The 14,961-nt window shown below is 25.4% G+C and overlaps 2 protein-coding genes across 5 annotated transcripts; both read left to right on the top strand.

Annotated features, from left to right (window-relative positions):
* Positions 1 to 253: 253 nt before the first annotated feature.
* LOC132922412 (uncharacterized) lies at positions 254 to 5,400 on the top strand. 3 transcript variants are annotated; one of them, XM_060985917.1, is made up of 4 exons: positions 254 to 496; positions 996 to 1,168; positions 1,235 to 1,440; positions 2,035 to 2,110. In XM_060985917.1, exons 1-3 carry the CDS (start codon positions 422 to 424, stop codon positions 1,422 to 1,424), a joined length of 438 nt encoding a protein of 145 aa, XP_060841900.1. In that variant the 5' UTR covers positions 254 to 421; the 3' UTR covers positions 1,425 to 1,440; positions 2,035 to 2,110. The 3 variants fall into 3 exon arrangements, with proteins under 3 accessions (XP_060841900.1, XP_060841898.1, XP_060841899.1); XM_060985915.1 differs by lacking the exons at positions 254 to 496; positions 996 to 1,168 and adding exons at positions 2,767 to 2,934; positions 4,853 to 5,400 and having other exon boundaries at positions 1,300 to 1,440; positions 2,035 to 2,494; XM_060985916.1 differs by lacking the exons at positions 254 to 496; positions 996 to 1,168 and adding an exon at positions 4,853 to 5,400 and having other exon boundaries at positions 1,300 to 1,440; positions 2,035 to 2,494.
* A 1,592-nt stretch (positions 5,401 to 6,992) lies between these two features.
* LOC132920673 (protein sex-lethal-like) lies at positions 6,993 to 14,507 on the top strand. Of its 2 annotated transcripts, XR_009660756.1 has the most exons (5): positions 6,993 to 7,693; positions 9,042 to 9,217; positions 9,290 to 9,403; positions 9,949 to 10,277; positions 12,821 to 14,507. XR_009660756.1 is itself a non-coding variant. In XM_060983232.1 (4 exons), exons 1-4 carry the CDS (start codon positions 7,559 to 7,561, stop codon positions 10,139 to 10,141), a joined length of 618 nt encoding a protein of 205 aa, XP_060839215.1. In that variant the 5' UTR covers positions 6,993 to 7,558; the 3' UTR covers positions 10,142 to 10,756. The 2 variants fall into 2 exon arrangements, 1 of the variants encoding a protein (XP_060839215.1); XM_060983232.1 differs by lacking the exon at positions 12,821 to 14,507 and having other exon boundaries at positions 9,949 to 10,756.
* Positions 14,508 to 14,961: the final 454 nt, after the last annotated feature.

The following is a 14,961-nucleotide window of genomic DNA, read 5'->3' as shown; positions in this document are numbered from 1 at the left end:
TGATATCTGGGTATCTAAATGAAGTGGGAGATTATAGTTAATATGAAATCTAAAATCTCTTTGATGTTCTAAATGTCCAAAGCACGGATATAGATACTATCTATATCCGTGGTCCAAAGGGATCTAGTTGATGTATGTGGATCTACTTGTCGCGGGATCTAGGTGGTACGTAACCGGATTTGTCAAACTGTAAACTGTTAACTGTTATTATCATAAATGTAATGTTTATATTATTTATTTATGTTATAAATATTAAAAAAAAAAGTAGTAGGCAATAGTTAATAATATATAATATTTATGTAAATCTGTTATGTTATTGTTTATTCAAATTAGTAATTAAAAAGCATACTCAATATAACTGAAATAACAAATAATAACACTTTTACCCTTTAATTATTATTCTCGGTTTCTATAGAAAATAATGTCAGATCATTTTATTGCACAAGACATAATAGAATGTTCTGATGATGAAAATTATGGTTTTAAACAAAATCAGGTAATTGTAAAACAAAATATAATTCTTTATTGAAGACTATAGAAATACAGTGATTTAATTTTGACTAGGAAATTTATGTTTGTTTTAATCTCTATGGAAACCATGATACATAATAAGCAATTTGCTAACCAATGCATTTTAAAGTTGACTGAAACAAATATCAATACTAACAAATTAAATAAACAAGAAATTAAAGGAAAAATTCTTAGTTTCTTGTTTCTATATTTGAATTTGTTCATTAATTAAAAAAAAAAACATTCAAATTTAGTTGTTATATTTTATTTCCGTGAGTAAAGTAAATAATTGTATACAATTATTAATCTATTATCAATATCTGTACCTATGAAAACAAATGTTACAAGAGCCAAGTATGTTTAGAAATCTCAAAATATAATGTTTAAATATTTATTCAAAATTGTAAATTATTTTATTTACCTGATAACATTTCTAGTAGAAGATATTGTTAAATTTTATATTTAAATATATTATTAATTTCTAGATGAATGAATGTTATCCTGAACCATCTGAAATTTATTCATTGTACAAAGCCTTGGAGTCAGCTAATGTTACTTCTTTAAAACTTGAATGGACTTGTCCTGGACGAAGGGAATTAACACCTGACGATAGTCAAGTATCTCAGAGTACTACTAATGAACTTTGTGATATTGCAGAGTATGATAGACTTGTTCATATTTTAACTGATTCGTTTACAAAATCGTAAAATAAAATTTATTTTAGATCATTAGATCAATCTGATTTTGATTTTCAAGAAGACATATCACATATGAATTTAAATCGTATGGATGGCAAAAAAGAATTAAAAGGAAGTGCTAAGAAGAAAACTACTAGTTTAGATGCAGTTTTATCAAATATGGCTAGACATCAAAAATTAGACAATATGCTTGATGAAAAATTTGATTCATTATAAAATATAATTTTTTGAGGTAAAGTTAAGTTTAAATCTACTAAGTGTAAACAATTTTATTGTTTTTGTGTTTAAATTGGAATTGTACAAATTTTAATTAAGTGATTACTGTATAAACATATTATGCGTCTTTTTCCAAATTATAAAAGAGAAGAAAATAGTAGTTTTTAATGACTTAAATTTTTTTTAAATGTAGAATTCAAATAATATTTTGAATCATCAAATAGTTAAGTAAAATGTAAAAAAAAATAATTGGTACATTTTAATTTAATACTAATAATATATTTTTAGAACAGTTTAATGTTAAATTTTGAATTGCATACAAATAATATTTTTTTAAAACACCAAAATTGTTAATTTAGAAATATTTTAATTTTTAATTAATTAATATTTTTAATATCTACATGTCTTCACATTTAAAAATTACATTTTATAAATATGTTACATATCCAATTAAAAAAATATTTATCTATAATTTGTATACTATGGAGAATAGTTTAATTGTATTTTCATAATTTGAAAGGAAACTTTATTATAAAATATTTACATTTTTTTTTCAATTTACACTATGCTATATTCTACATTAATATAAAATAATAAAATTATGTTTTAGATTTAAGAAGCTGATATATATTAAACTAGAGATATGGGTGTCCAAACTATACCAATGGATAAAAATATAATAAAAAGCCGTCTAGGTTGCTCTGTATGCAAAAAAAAAGTTAATAATGATACTTCGATTAAAAACTTGTCATCAAAACCCTGGATTGATAAAAGACATTTAAAAAAAAATGTTTTTGATAAAAAATGTATTAATTGTGAATATAGTAAATTAACACCAACTGTTACATTAAATACTAAAAGTAATGAATGTTACTGTAATCATATGGAAGAAACAAAAAATGAATCCTTTCCAAAATTAATATGTTCTAAGCGTTTTAAGACTCCACATCTAACTAATATTAATGAAAAGTGGTTGAATGAAATTATTGAATTCAGACGTCAAAATTGGTTTGATTGTCATGCTGATTCACTTGATGATGGAATTTGTGTTCAAAATATTATTCCTCTAAGTAAGTAAATTATCATATTTTTTAAAAATTAAACTTCCTTCTTTTATTTAATTTTATTATATTGTAGTATACAGTTATATAGGCTATTTTTACGTTGCTCTGTATAGTATTATATTATGTTAATATGTTATGTATTGGAATATTACTATTGTTACCTAACTTATTACTATTGATATTATACTCATATCAAGTATATTTATTGGCTGATTTTTAAAATATACTTTAGTAAAATATGTATTTTGTTTCATCGATGTTTTAAATTATGATTGCAGATATTTTTAACAAATACAAACTAAATTGTAATCATCAAAATAATTCATTTTCAATAACTCATGGTAATGAGTTGAGAACTGAAAATCCATGTGTATACTCAGAAAATACTACTATAGTTAAAAAATATCTTAATGTACAAAAAAAAACTGCTGTTTCTAAATTTGCTGGTAATAAATTAAAATGAAATAAATATTAAACTAAAGAGCAATCACATCAATCACGTATATTTTTTCTATCTTACAAACGGACAACATAGAAATTTAGTGTTTAGCGGTTTCAATTTTGTATTGTGAATAGAAATTTCAAATTTATCGATAAGAATACTATCTATGGATCTGTGTTCTTGTTGGTTATTACAATAATTTATATTTTAATTTTTAAATTATAGTATTTTTGGTGCTTATAACTTGTACAAAGATTAAAATATAAAAAATATCAATGAGATAATGTAGATAATTAGTTTTATGATATACATTTATTCACTTGAATGTTTAAGCTAAAATAACACAAAATTGGAATTGTTTAACATAAAAATATTCTGCTTTAGAATATAAAATTTAAAATGTATGTTGTCATTTAAAAAAGTTAATAGATTTTGAAATAATATGTGTTGTTTGATAAAAGAATCACCCTATTTAGTTAGTTTAGGTATCTGATATATGCACATTGATGAAAATTTATTGTATATATTTTATATTATTCATACACAATCAAAATATCAAAGTTTGAATTAAATTAAATATATAGATTTTTAAATTTTTAGCTATGAAATAATATTTATAATCATAGTGTTCAGATTCATAGGCGAAAATTTGGATTATCAGAAGGGGGTTAAAATAATAAACATAGAACAGGCCCCCTATAAAGGGCTTTGCCAGGGCACCCCTTTCATATAAATACTTCAAAATCATTTATTTAACAAAAACATACAAATTTTAATTTAATTATTAATAACATTTTTTTAATATTAATTTAACTTTAGATATATTTTTATGTTCATCTGAAAATTCCTTAAGAATGGTCTGAATGGAATAATTTTTCCGATTGGTGATAAACTGATAATAATAGACGCTAAGTAGATCTTACGTTATATATACCATATCTAGAAATCTATTTTATCATGGAATAACCTGTTACTTAACCTGTTGTCGTTATAAAATATTAACATAGGTCAATGATTCTAATTTTATTTTAAATTTACAATACAAAATGCATGCATGAACATTAAACGCTCGTATAACACCATTAACACCTATGTATACCTATCGGATATCCTGTTTAAGAGTTACATAATACATTTTATAATTTTCTCTAGTAAAAAACATGAAATTTATTGAAAAACTTAAAAAAAAGTAGAGGGACTATATAAATGTTTGGGAGGCAAAGCCCCCGATTTATGCCTATGTTCAGACCTTTGACACAGACTACAGAGGATGCAACTTGATGTGTATCCAGGGAGTGAAGAGGATTTAGCCCCTTTTTGAACAATTTTCTTAGACCTAAATTCACAGTTGGTGCAGGTACATACCCTGCTTGCCCCGTGGATACGCCTATCGGCTATCTTTATAATCATAATATACAGAAAAATACTTTTCAATTAAAAACATGCACTAATTATCAAAATATACAGTACAAAACTTTGTTATTTTATTGATCAAGCAATAATTTATAAAAACTCTTTGACTTCATGGACATAATATAAAAAAAATAATAACATGCATTTTAAGCAAAATCCAATTTTTAATAATAACAATGATCTATTATATTATATGGTGCAGGCACGTACACAGGGGGTGTTTTGGGTGTTCAAACACCCCCCAAAATATTTGAGTTTTTGTATGGTTATTAACTTTTTTAATTTTAATGTTAATTTTGTTATATCAATGGTTATATTTAAAAAAAAGTATTGTAAGTATACTATAATTTTTTTTTATGTATTTATAATATGTTCTACTTTTCAATCACTGATTTTCAAAAAACAATCCCAAATTTTTTCTGTATACGTCCTTGATATGGTATAACAATGTATTTTGCTTGATTTAAATAATATATATATTTTATAAAATTATTAATTAACTGTTTTAGGTAAAAAAAAATATCCAAACACAGTTCATAAACCTTGGAAACCACCATCACCATCAGTTAATTATAAATTTTAATTTCTTGATTACAATTTAAATGAGTAATGTATAATGTTTAGTACACTTATAATATTTTTAGCTTTTTTTTTTTTGTTAAATTAAAAACTAATTATTGTAAAGACTATCCATGAATATATTATACAACACAATAAACACTGTAGTAAATTATACATAACTTATTTTTGTATTTACATAAAAAAAGATTATGTTGCAACAAAAATTATTACATTACAAATTTACAAATTACAATAATTGGTTTTGTTTATGTATATAATTATAACTGTAATATTATAAGTATTGTCTAATTATATTAATAATTTAATTTAGTTTTAATATTATTATTAAATTTATTATCAATGATACAATATGTAGTATATAATGTAATAATATTAATTTCAAATATTATTATTTTTAAACATTAAATAAATTATCTAGTATACTATAATATGTTTTCTTTTATAATTATATTATAATATTTTTAATTCAGAGTAATTTGTGTCTTTAGTCCATGTTAAATTAGTAATCACTTAATACTTAATAATTTATTTAAGTTAGAAGTGTTATACCTGACAATTTAACACTCACAAAAATACTAATACATTTTAATCACTAGTTAATATGAATCTAAAATTTGGAAAAATTATTGAAAGATAATAACAATTAACATTTTTGTCTTAACATGTTATTATAATAAAATAGAAATATTCTTCCAGATGTTCGTGATAGAAACTAGAAAAGCATTTTTCTAATGGTATGCCTGATAGATATAGAAAAGAAAGATGTTTGCTATTAGAATATTATGATTATTATTTTGAAGTACCTACCAACTGCTCAAATGAATTTGGGTTAGTGGGTTATGGTAGTCAATAGTTATTTACTTCTAAAAAGCCATACAGAGGTAACGGCAATAGTAATAATTTACACAAAGTATGCTCTAAAAATGTTATTACTTAAATAATTAATAAGTACATATTCTTGATATTTTCGAATACAAAATTGTTTTAAGTTGTAATGTCAAGTAGTTAACATAACGTTTGGAGAGCAGTAAAACAATAGTTAGTCAACCATTGCTGCATGTTAAATATTTTTTAGGTAATAAGAAATCTATGAAACTATATTTCGTTAGGAAATTAATCAGGGTCTACACAGAGACATATAATATTGTAATGAACATCTTTAGAACGATTTTATCATGTCTTCTGCTTTATAATAAAACTTGTTTTAATTAAAAAATAATCGTAATCACGTTGCGTTTTACGTTGGCTATGGCAACGCACTAACGTTCAATGCGTTCGTGACAAAATAAATTTATTGTCATGCTGAGGTTGACGTTTAACGCATAGAAAACTAATTAACGTGTGACAACCACCTATAAAGTATATAACAGTGAAACCGGACTTAAGGTAGTTTTATTCGTAAATGCTGAGTGCTGATTACTGAGCAGTGAACAAACGGACGATATGTTTTCTGTGTAACCATAATCATTAATCGAATCACAGTGAATCATTTCAATCATTTCTCAGTTTTCACTTCGGGTCTCGGGCAATTGACAGACGATACTTGGTCTGAATTGGACCGGTCACTGTGGTCAGCGTTACGACGTTACTGCTTCATTGTAATGCGACTAGGGAGCCCAAATGTTCAACCTATTAACCATTAACCACCCAAATGATGGAAGTTGTCTGAAGTTAAAGTCTAATATTAAAATCTTTGTCAGTCAATCTCAATTCTACATACAGTCAATGATCAGAGTATCATCAGATTAATCTTTTATCTATGATCACAGTGGTCAGACGTCAGTTGAGTTGTTGGCAGTGTCATAGTCACTGCGGGGTAGTCGGGTAAAGTAAGTAGACACTTGACAGACTCACTCTGACCCATAGAGTATTAGTATATATACTCAATGGTATTACTCTATGCTCTGACCACGAACTAAGATAAGTATTGTATATCTTAGTTCGTGCTCTGACGTAGTAGCCCGTGCCACCGTGTATTAGTTTAGGTGGCTGCTGGTCGTGCCGTTGGCACCACTGCGCTCGCGTAGCTCTATCGATCCATGCCCCGCCCCCGCCTTCCCAACCCGTCGAACCCGCACACCCCGTCGTCAACACCCGGTTCCGTATAGCCAAGCTCACTACTTTTAAGTATTGAGTGTAGTTGATCTATCGGCCGTTTTCCCGTGTGCGTTTCTTATTATTTTTTTTCCACTTTTTCAATACGCGATTCCCCCCCCTCATGCACTTCCTACCATCATAATCCGTTGTGTCTGCCGTCGCCGCTCAAATCACCAACCATTGCCCCGCGAAAACAAAACCGTTTCGTCGCGCGCACGACAACCAACGCCGTCACCCTCATCATCCCCGATAAAGGTCTGTTGTCGTCGTCGCCGCCGGTGAAACAGGACCAAAGCAATAGTAATAGCAGCAGTAGAAGTAGCAGTAGCAGCGGCAGTACCAGTGGTTGTAACAGCAACTATACCAACAATAACAACAACAATAACGACAATAACAACAGTAGCAGCACCACCAGTAGCCGTCGCCGCCGCCGCCTCCTCCTCCATACGCCATATACGATTAACGCCGCGCCGACTTCAGCAGCGGCAGCAGCAACAGCTATAACAACAACAGCAGTATCCTCGACAGACGCCGAAATGGAGCCCCAAGACACGAGCATGACGAACCTGATAATCAACTATCTACCACAGTCGATGACCGATAAAAAACTGCACCAAATGTTCACCCAGATCGGACAAATCGAAGCGTGTCGGGTTATGAAAGACGTCAAAGTAAGTTTTTACCATTGGAACATTGTGGTTCTAAGATTTTACCAAAAGCTGAGACAGTTGTATGGTGGCTTTGGGGCTCTTGCAATTGTATAAGTGCACGGGACTTATAAAACTAGGTTTGGTAGGCATATCGTTTTATTTGAATGGACAAATTTCTTAAGAATCTCTTTTGTTTAGAGTTGATTGATTATCTAGGTAAGAAACATGTTGCGTATTAACATTGTGAACTTAAAAAAATTCATTCCAACTCAACATTATTAATAAATTGACTATTTGATATTATATTTCTAGTTGAGTTTAAGGATTCAATAAATGGACATAAATCAATTAATCATATTTAAGTTCTTGAAAATTTGCTTTTTAACTTAACTGTTTTTACATGAATGCTCTTAATTTGTAATGCATTAGATTGTGTTTAGAAATTGTTTGTTTATTTCACAAATGGCTGCCTAAATATAAAAATAGTATGGAATTATTTTTTCTGGCTGTGTGGTACTACCTATTTTAATACAATTATAGCATTTAAACAAAAATATGAATACATTGTTTAAAATTATCTTCGTTATCAGTTTAAAATAAGTTAATATTTTAGTTTGTATCAAAGAAGATACCTGGGCTATAATTCTTATTAATTCTGAATGTATCGATTAGGTTTCTCAGAATGAAGGATTAAACAATATTATCCAATTTAACATCATTTTGATGGGTTAAAATTAAATAATTTCAAAAAACTTGAGTTTTTTAAGTACATTCATATAAGTTATGGAATAAGAACTTTGAAATAGATTCCTTTTGATTATATTTATTTTTAGAGATAACATTAATGTAATTTGACAGTTATAATATTTATTATCATTGCCAATTTCATAATGATTTGTATTCAACCTAGATAGGTTCTATTAATTACATTTAATATTTTTTTGTTTTACTTATTTAGATAAGAATAAAATTACAATAGTCTTAATATGTATTATAATTGCCACTATTTGAACTACCTATTTTAGAATCAGTCCCAGAATCGTTTAACTGACAAATTTGACTTATTTTATAATATTTCGAAAACTAATAAGAATCCTGACTATCTTATCAATTTTTTACCTATATGATATTTATCTCAAAATTGATTATACATTTTTTCATACAGCTTTTTATACTAACAAATAACATAAAAATAGAATTCTAATTTTATGGATACATGATGTTAATGAATAAGTAGAGATGTTAAAATTGTTAGGAAGGTAATTTTACCTAGGTAAAAGATATATTATTAAAATGTATTGAAAAATTTGTATACCTTCTACAAATTTAGAATAAAATCAAATAATAATACCTATTTTGTTTGTTTTAGACTGGTTATAGTTTTGGTTTTGGTTTTGTCAACTTTGTTCGTCCTGAAGATGCTTCTAGAGCTATTGAGGTAATGAATGGTCTCCAAGTTGAAAATAAACGTTTAAAAGTATCTTATGCTCGTCCTGCTGGAGAAGATATCAAAGATACAAACCTTTATGTTCAAAATTTACCAAGGTAAAAAAAAATTAAAATAATTAAGTTAATTTTTATAATAGTTAACATTTAACATTTTGAAAATAATTTTAGATCAATAACAGAAAGAGAACTTGAAGATCTATTTGCTCCTTATGGCCAAATTGTTCAAAAAAATATACTTAAAGACAAATATAGTGGACTTCCTAGAGGAGTAGCTTTTGTTCGGTAAGATATTGATTTTTTTATAATACATTGTGTCATTATTTAATCAAAATAAGAAACTAACAAAATACAGAGAAATTTTGTTTTGGAGTCTGCTCATCAGGCGTTTTTTTTTTTTACAGGATATTGGTATATAATTTTTATAAACTTGATCATAATGATAAAAAATCACGTTTACAAATTAATTTTAAATGAACTTTGTATTTGAGTTTTGAGTATGTATTTATTCGAAACTGTTAGATGTTTATTTTAATATTTTTCCAAATGTTTTCATGAAATATTAAAAAATTACTGGACTTAGTTTTTAATATACTACTTAAGTTTTGGAGAATTCCTTAGTAAAAATACTATTAACACAAATAATAATATAACAAATTTATATATTCCACATTTTCCCCAGAATTTACTAATATTTCATATAAATTGATTTTATAACAGTAAATGTTTATTATTGCTATTGATCATTATACACTTAATACTTATACTATAGAATATTTCACTGTAATTTTATTGATTGTATATTATTTATTTTTTCTGTCATATTATAGTTATAACAAAAAAGAAGATGCCCAAAAAGCAATTATTCAGCTAAACGGTGTTTTGTTGGAAGGATGCACAGAGCATCTATCAGTGAAAATAGCAGAGGAACATGGCAAACAAAAGGCAGCTTATTTGGCCGGTCTGCAAACTGGTTTAGCGCACAGAGGTACAAATGACACCCTCACATACTTAAGCTACTAGATAACAAAAGAAAAAAGAAAAAAACCTAAAAATTTCCCTCCCCCCCAATCAATAATCTGTTTCAATGTCTTCGAAGTTACATGTCATAGATCAGAAACAAAATGTAATACCTTGAATTCTGGCGCTACGATTTTCTGTAAGTATCATCAATTGTATCTAAACATAGGCCTATTACGATACATTACAAGTGTATGGTTATTTTTTATATTTGGATAACTATCGGTTATTTAGTCTATTCAGTGGCAAGCTTATAGTTTTTGTTAATTCTATTAAATACAAATAATAGTTGACAACTATTTATTGCATGTAAATGCTGTAAAAATATTCATGAATAATTTAAAACACTGTACTTTAATATCTAATGAGCAAATTCTGTATTGAACAAAAGTATATACAATATAAATTATTACTAATGAACTATTATGTAACTCAATATCATTAAGAGAAGTTTTTAAGTTATACTTATTTTAATTTTTTTGCATATATATTTTTGTTATTTTATTATTATATATTATATTGATTAGCAAAATTTCTTATTGTAATTATAAGCATTCTGTTTCACTGATATTTAATTTAATGACTTGGATTAAATAAAATATTGATAATTTTACCCTATGTACATTTGTTTTCTATCTTCTATTTGATATTTATATCATGCGTATTACAGTGTTTATTTGATTAATAATGTTACAAATTATAATATAATATTATGATATATAAAAAAGTTTTAAGTATTTTGCGCGCTTCATATATTATTTTTTGTAATATAAAGCTTTTTTTAGATATTTCTTATCAAACAGTAAATTCTTTTTATTTAAGTTTATTAAGTATTAATTATATTATATTAATTATGAACTGGTAATTGCTTAATTATTTAAATTATTTTTAGTTATAATTTAATCCGGTATATTATAAATATAATCTGTGACAAACATCAATAGCTGTTAACTATTTCATTATTTTATCGATGTTTCATGATAAATACTTCAAATATTATCAAAAAGAAATAATAATAATTAAAAATAAAATTAATATTTTTTGGAATAGTGTAATTATTTAGTTAGTTATCACAGATAATACATTTTACAACTGTTAAGGTTTAGTTAAGTAGTTAAACCTTAAATAACTTTTAGAATATTTATCTAAATATTAAATATTTTGTAAATGAGTATAATATAATATGTATCAAAGGTATTGGTATTAAAGCTTAATTTTTAAATAAATTGTATTTTAAAATATTTAATTAAAAAAGTTAAAAATACTTTCCTACCAACCTTTTTATATTTGCATTAAAACTTACATTACTTAAAGTTTTCATCATAATAAGTATTTATATAACTGAATGATGTATATAATTAGAGTTCATTTAATGTAAAGCTATCAAAAAATGCTTAATTTTAGTTTAATTGTGGATTTTTGCGAGGAACTATATGAAGAATTTAGGGAAAAAAGCAAATGATAAAAAGACACTGGTATGAAAAAACAATTCAGATATTACTAATAATATTAGATAGGCCATGTATATTTTGTTTAAAATCGAAACACATTTAATTAATTAAGATTTACCAAATTAAATGAAACATTAATTTTATAGTTGATAAAGAAGATTGCATTATTAGTAATTTTGGGGTAATATTATAATTTGGACTTAATCATCTGATCCTTCTTGTTTGAGTTAGTATATAGCTAATTAAAAATTAGGTTGTTCACATTTATTGACTAAACATTTACACATTAAAAAAAAAAAAAAATATTGCATTTTTTTTATTTTGGTTAATATGCATAATAATAATTTATTAAATTTATTTATTAATAATTAATGAAGTTCAAAAATGGTGTTAAATAATAATTTAAAAGTATGGTTTCCTAACTTTGAAATTTATTATTATCAGATTGATTTAGTTGAGTATATTCAAGTACATTCTAAATTATAAGTAGAAAAGAAGTAGTAGGTTACTAGCATAATTTTTATTTAATTTTTGTGGTGGAAGGGTTTTAACTATAAAATAACTTTTGCTATTAAGGTGAACTCTATTCAAATAAGATAAAGTTTAAATAATGTTCATATTGCATTTAATTAAATCAACGTGTTTTTAAATTTTAATATTTAATAAAACAAATGTACTGCTTTTTTCCATATGCCTTTTTAATTTACATTTTTCTTTTTACCACATTTAGATAACATTCATCTCATCCCAAATATTATCATAAAACTCTTCTGTATGTGATATATAATATTTATATCTCAATTATTTATCAGATTTTTGTTATATATAATTAGTAATTAAAGTTACTTTTTGTATACTTAGCACATTAAATCTGAATCATTTAAATCTCTATATTTGTATTTTCAGCTTAACATATAAGTCCAGATTTTCAGATTATAAATTTGTAGTTGCTATTTTTTGCTACAAGTTGTAGTTTTTTGGCCATTTTCTACCTTTTTACCTAAAAAAAATTCAACAATTAAATATGTTTAATGTTCTGTTTTCTCCAGTACATCAACCCATAATTTGATTGTACTCCCTACTTCTTTGTACTTAATTTTCAATAGCTTTATATATTTTTTTTGCATTTTGGTTTAAAGGTTTTTTTTTTTTGTATTATTTAATATTTGTTATTTGTTAGTACCTGTTGGCATCCATTTGTTTACTAATATTTTTTCTTTTGTATCTTTAGGGGCTAAAAATCTACAAAATATGCATCAATTAATCAGAGCTAATCATGTTATTGACAAGTATCCCAATCCATTGTTGCAGCATGTTGAAAGACATACTATTGGTGCTATGCGCCAAGATAGGGCTAGTTACCGCCATACACCAGTTGGTTTGTTTCCACCGCCACATGGCTACAATGTTGGAATCGGCAATGGGAACATTTATTAATGTGCATCACTTTCTGATAATATTTTTGTACAAAATTTAAGGTTTTTTTCTTTTTAATGTAAATTAAATTAATATAATTTATATATATATATATATATATATAATATAACTTATCTCCATAATTTAAAATTGCTCGATACATTTATGAAATGAAAACAAAAAAAAATTGTTGTAGATTTCTTTTATATTTAGTATAGTATCTATATTGTATTGTAAATAATTTCAAGTAACAAATAAAGTTTATGTTTATGATTCTTTGGAGTATTGAAAAAAACTCATAAATTTAATTTTGATATTATTATTATTATTTTATATAATAATTAATTATCTTAATTAGTATAAAATATAAGTATGCATGTGTGCCTATATTTCATGTTTTTCTACTGTAATGTTTTTTAAATAAAATAACTTGTCTGTATATACAATACTGATCACTGAAGTCTTTAAAAATTAATATTTTCCACACAATTTATAATACTATCTTTGAATTAATATATATATATTTTTCTTTTTTAATGTTGTTAATATGTTAGAATTTTTTTTTCGTTCATTTAATACAATATAAATTAATTTATGTGTAATTAAAGTTAAATTGTTTTTTTTTCTAATTTTATTTTTATTTATTATTTGATTGATTTACAAGCTGTGTTGGGTATTTGTTTCTTTTCTCAAGCACAGTAGATTTTTAATTTTTTTTTTATTTTAGTATATAAATATAATTTATAGAATTAAGTTGTAATATTAAAAATAATAAGCAGGGAGGATACATATCTATAAAAATAAACATAATTCTTAACCTTAAGTAAGTCATAAAAAAAAGAAAAACTTAATCGTTGAACATTATAAAAATAAAATTGACTTCCCCTGTTTGATGTGTAGATTAACCTATTATTTTTCATACATTATTTGATGAGACTGTTTTTAACTATTTTTTTTTACGATGGTTTACTTTATGCTATTATAATTTTATATTAAATATATTTATGTTGTGAACCATAACATTATATATAAATTATTTGAAGGAGCCCTTTATATATGTAAACATTACTTATTTTGGAGTATTAACTCAGTTTTTTTTTTAATTTCTATACAATTTTATTTTTGTAACTCCATGAATTCCATAATATGATAAACAAAAGAAAACCATAAGTTTTAATATGTGAGGTAAAATAAGATTGAAGAAGATTGTGTAAAACTACAGATATTGATTTTATAAAATAGAATATTATAATAGATTACAAAATTGCTATAACGTGCCTCCGTGTATGTATATACTGTTTATAGTTTAAAAAAAAAGGATGGGTAAGTGGGTACTGCTCTGCTGTATAGTCGGGGGCACGTATTTAAAGGATGGGTCCATGTCGATGGGGTGTCTGGACCTTTTGAAATTTTTCCGTACCGGCATATAAAATCGTAATCCTTTATAATGTATATCGAATTAAAATACTTTGTTATTAAATACCTACTGTTATTTAAAAATATATTTGTTGTATTGTGGGCTGTGGCAGTGTGGTACAAAAATAAACCACTGTACAATGGATGATCTCGAATATTGTAAAGGTATTGCGTAGACATGATGCACGTCAGCAGCGACGTCATTAGTCATTACGTCAATATTATTTAACAAAGGGTATTACCACAGAATACATTAAATTTATTTATTTATTCTGTGATAAACGGCCAACGGGCATACTGACTATATAAGTATGAATCATGAAAAAATAATGCAGTTATACGCTGCTAAACATTACAGGTCTTTAAGTCTTGTAATTGTAGTTATTGGCTATTTATAATTATACTAGACATCAAGTTTAAATGAGACATAAATTCACTAGAGATGATATAAATAATTTAATAAGTTGGTTTATATTTTAAATACAAAATGGAACCTAATTAACGTAAAAAAACACAAAATAATAATTAAGTAGTTTAAAA

Source organism: Rhopalosiphum padi, chromosome 2, assembly GCF_020882245.1.
Source record: "Rhopalosiphum padi isolate XX-2018 chromosome 2, ASM2088224v1, whole genome shotgun sequence".
Taxonomy (NCBI): Eukaryota; Metazoa; Arthropoda; class Insecta; order Hemiptera; family Aphididae; genus Rhopalosiphum; species Rhopalosiphum padi.
The sequence above is the reverse complement of the archived record's forward strand: the minus strand, read 5'-3'. Positions and strand labels throughout refer to the sequence as shown.

What these genes read in the sequence shown, in the direction of transcription:
- LOC132920673 (XM_060983232.1), top strand. Translation starts at nt 7,559, where the DNA reads ATGGAGCCCCAAGACACGAGCATGACGAACCTGATAATCAACTATCTA. An exon ending in GGGTTATGAAAGACGTCAAA is followed by an intron (nt 7,694 to 9,041) that starts GTAAGTTTTTAC and finishes TGTTTGTTTTAG; the next exon opens with ACTGGTTATAGTTTTGGTTT. An exon ending in AGAGGAGTAGCTTTTGTTCG is followed by an intron (nt 9,404 to 9,948) that starts GTAAGATATTGA and finishes GTCATATTATAG; the next exon opens with TTATAACAAAAAAGAAGATG.
- LOC132922412 (XM_060985915.1), top strand. Translation starts at nt 2,068, where the DNA reads ATGGGTGTCCAAACTATACCAATGGATAAAAATATAATAAAAAGCCGT. An exon ending in TCAAAATATTATTCCTCTAA is followed by an intron (nt 2,495 to 2,766) that starts GTAAGTAAATTA and finishes TTATGATTGCAG; the next exon opens with ATATTTTTAACAAATACAAA. An exon ending in TGCTGTTTCTAAATTTGCTG is followed by an intron (nt 2,935 to 4,852) that starts GTAATAAATTAA and finishes TAACTGTTTTAG; the next exon opens with GTAAAAAAAAATATCCAAAC.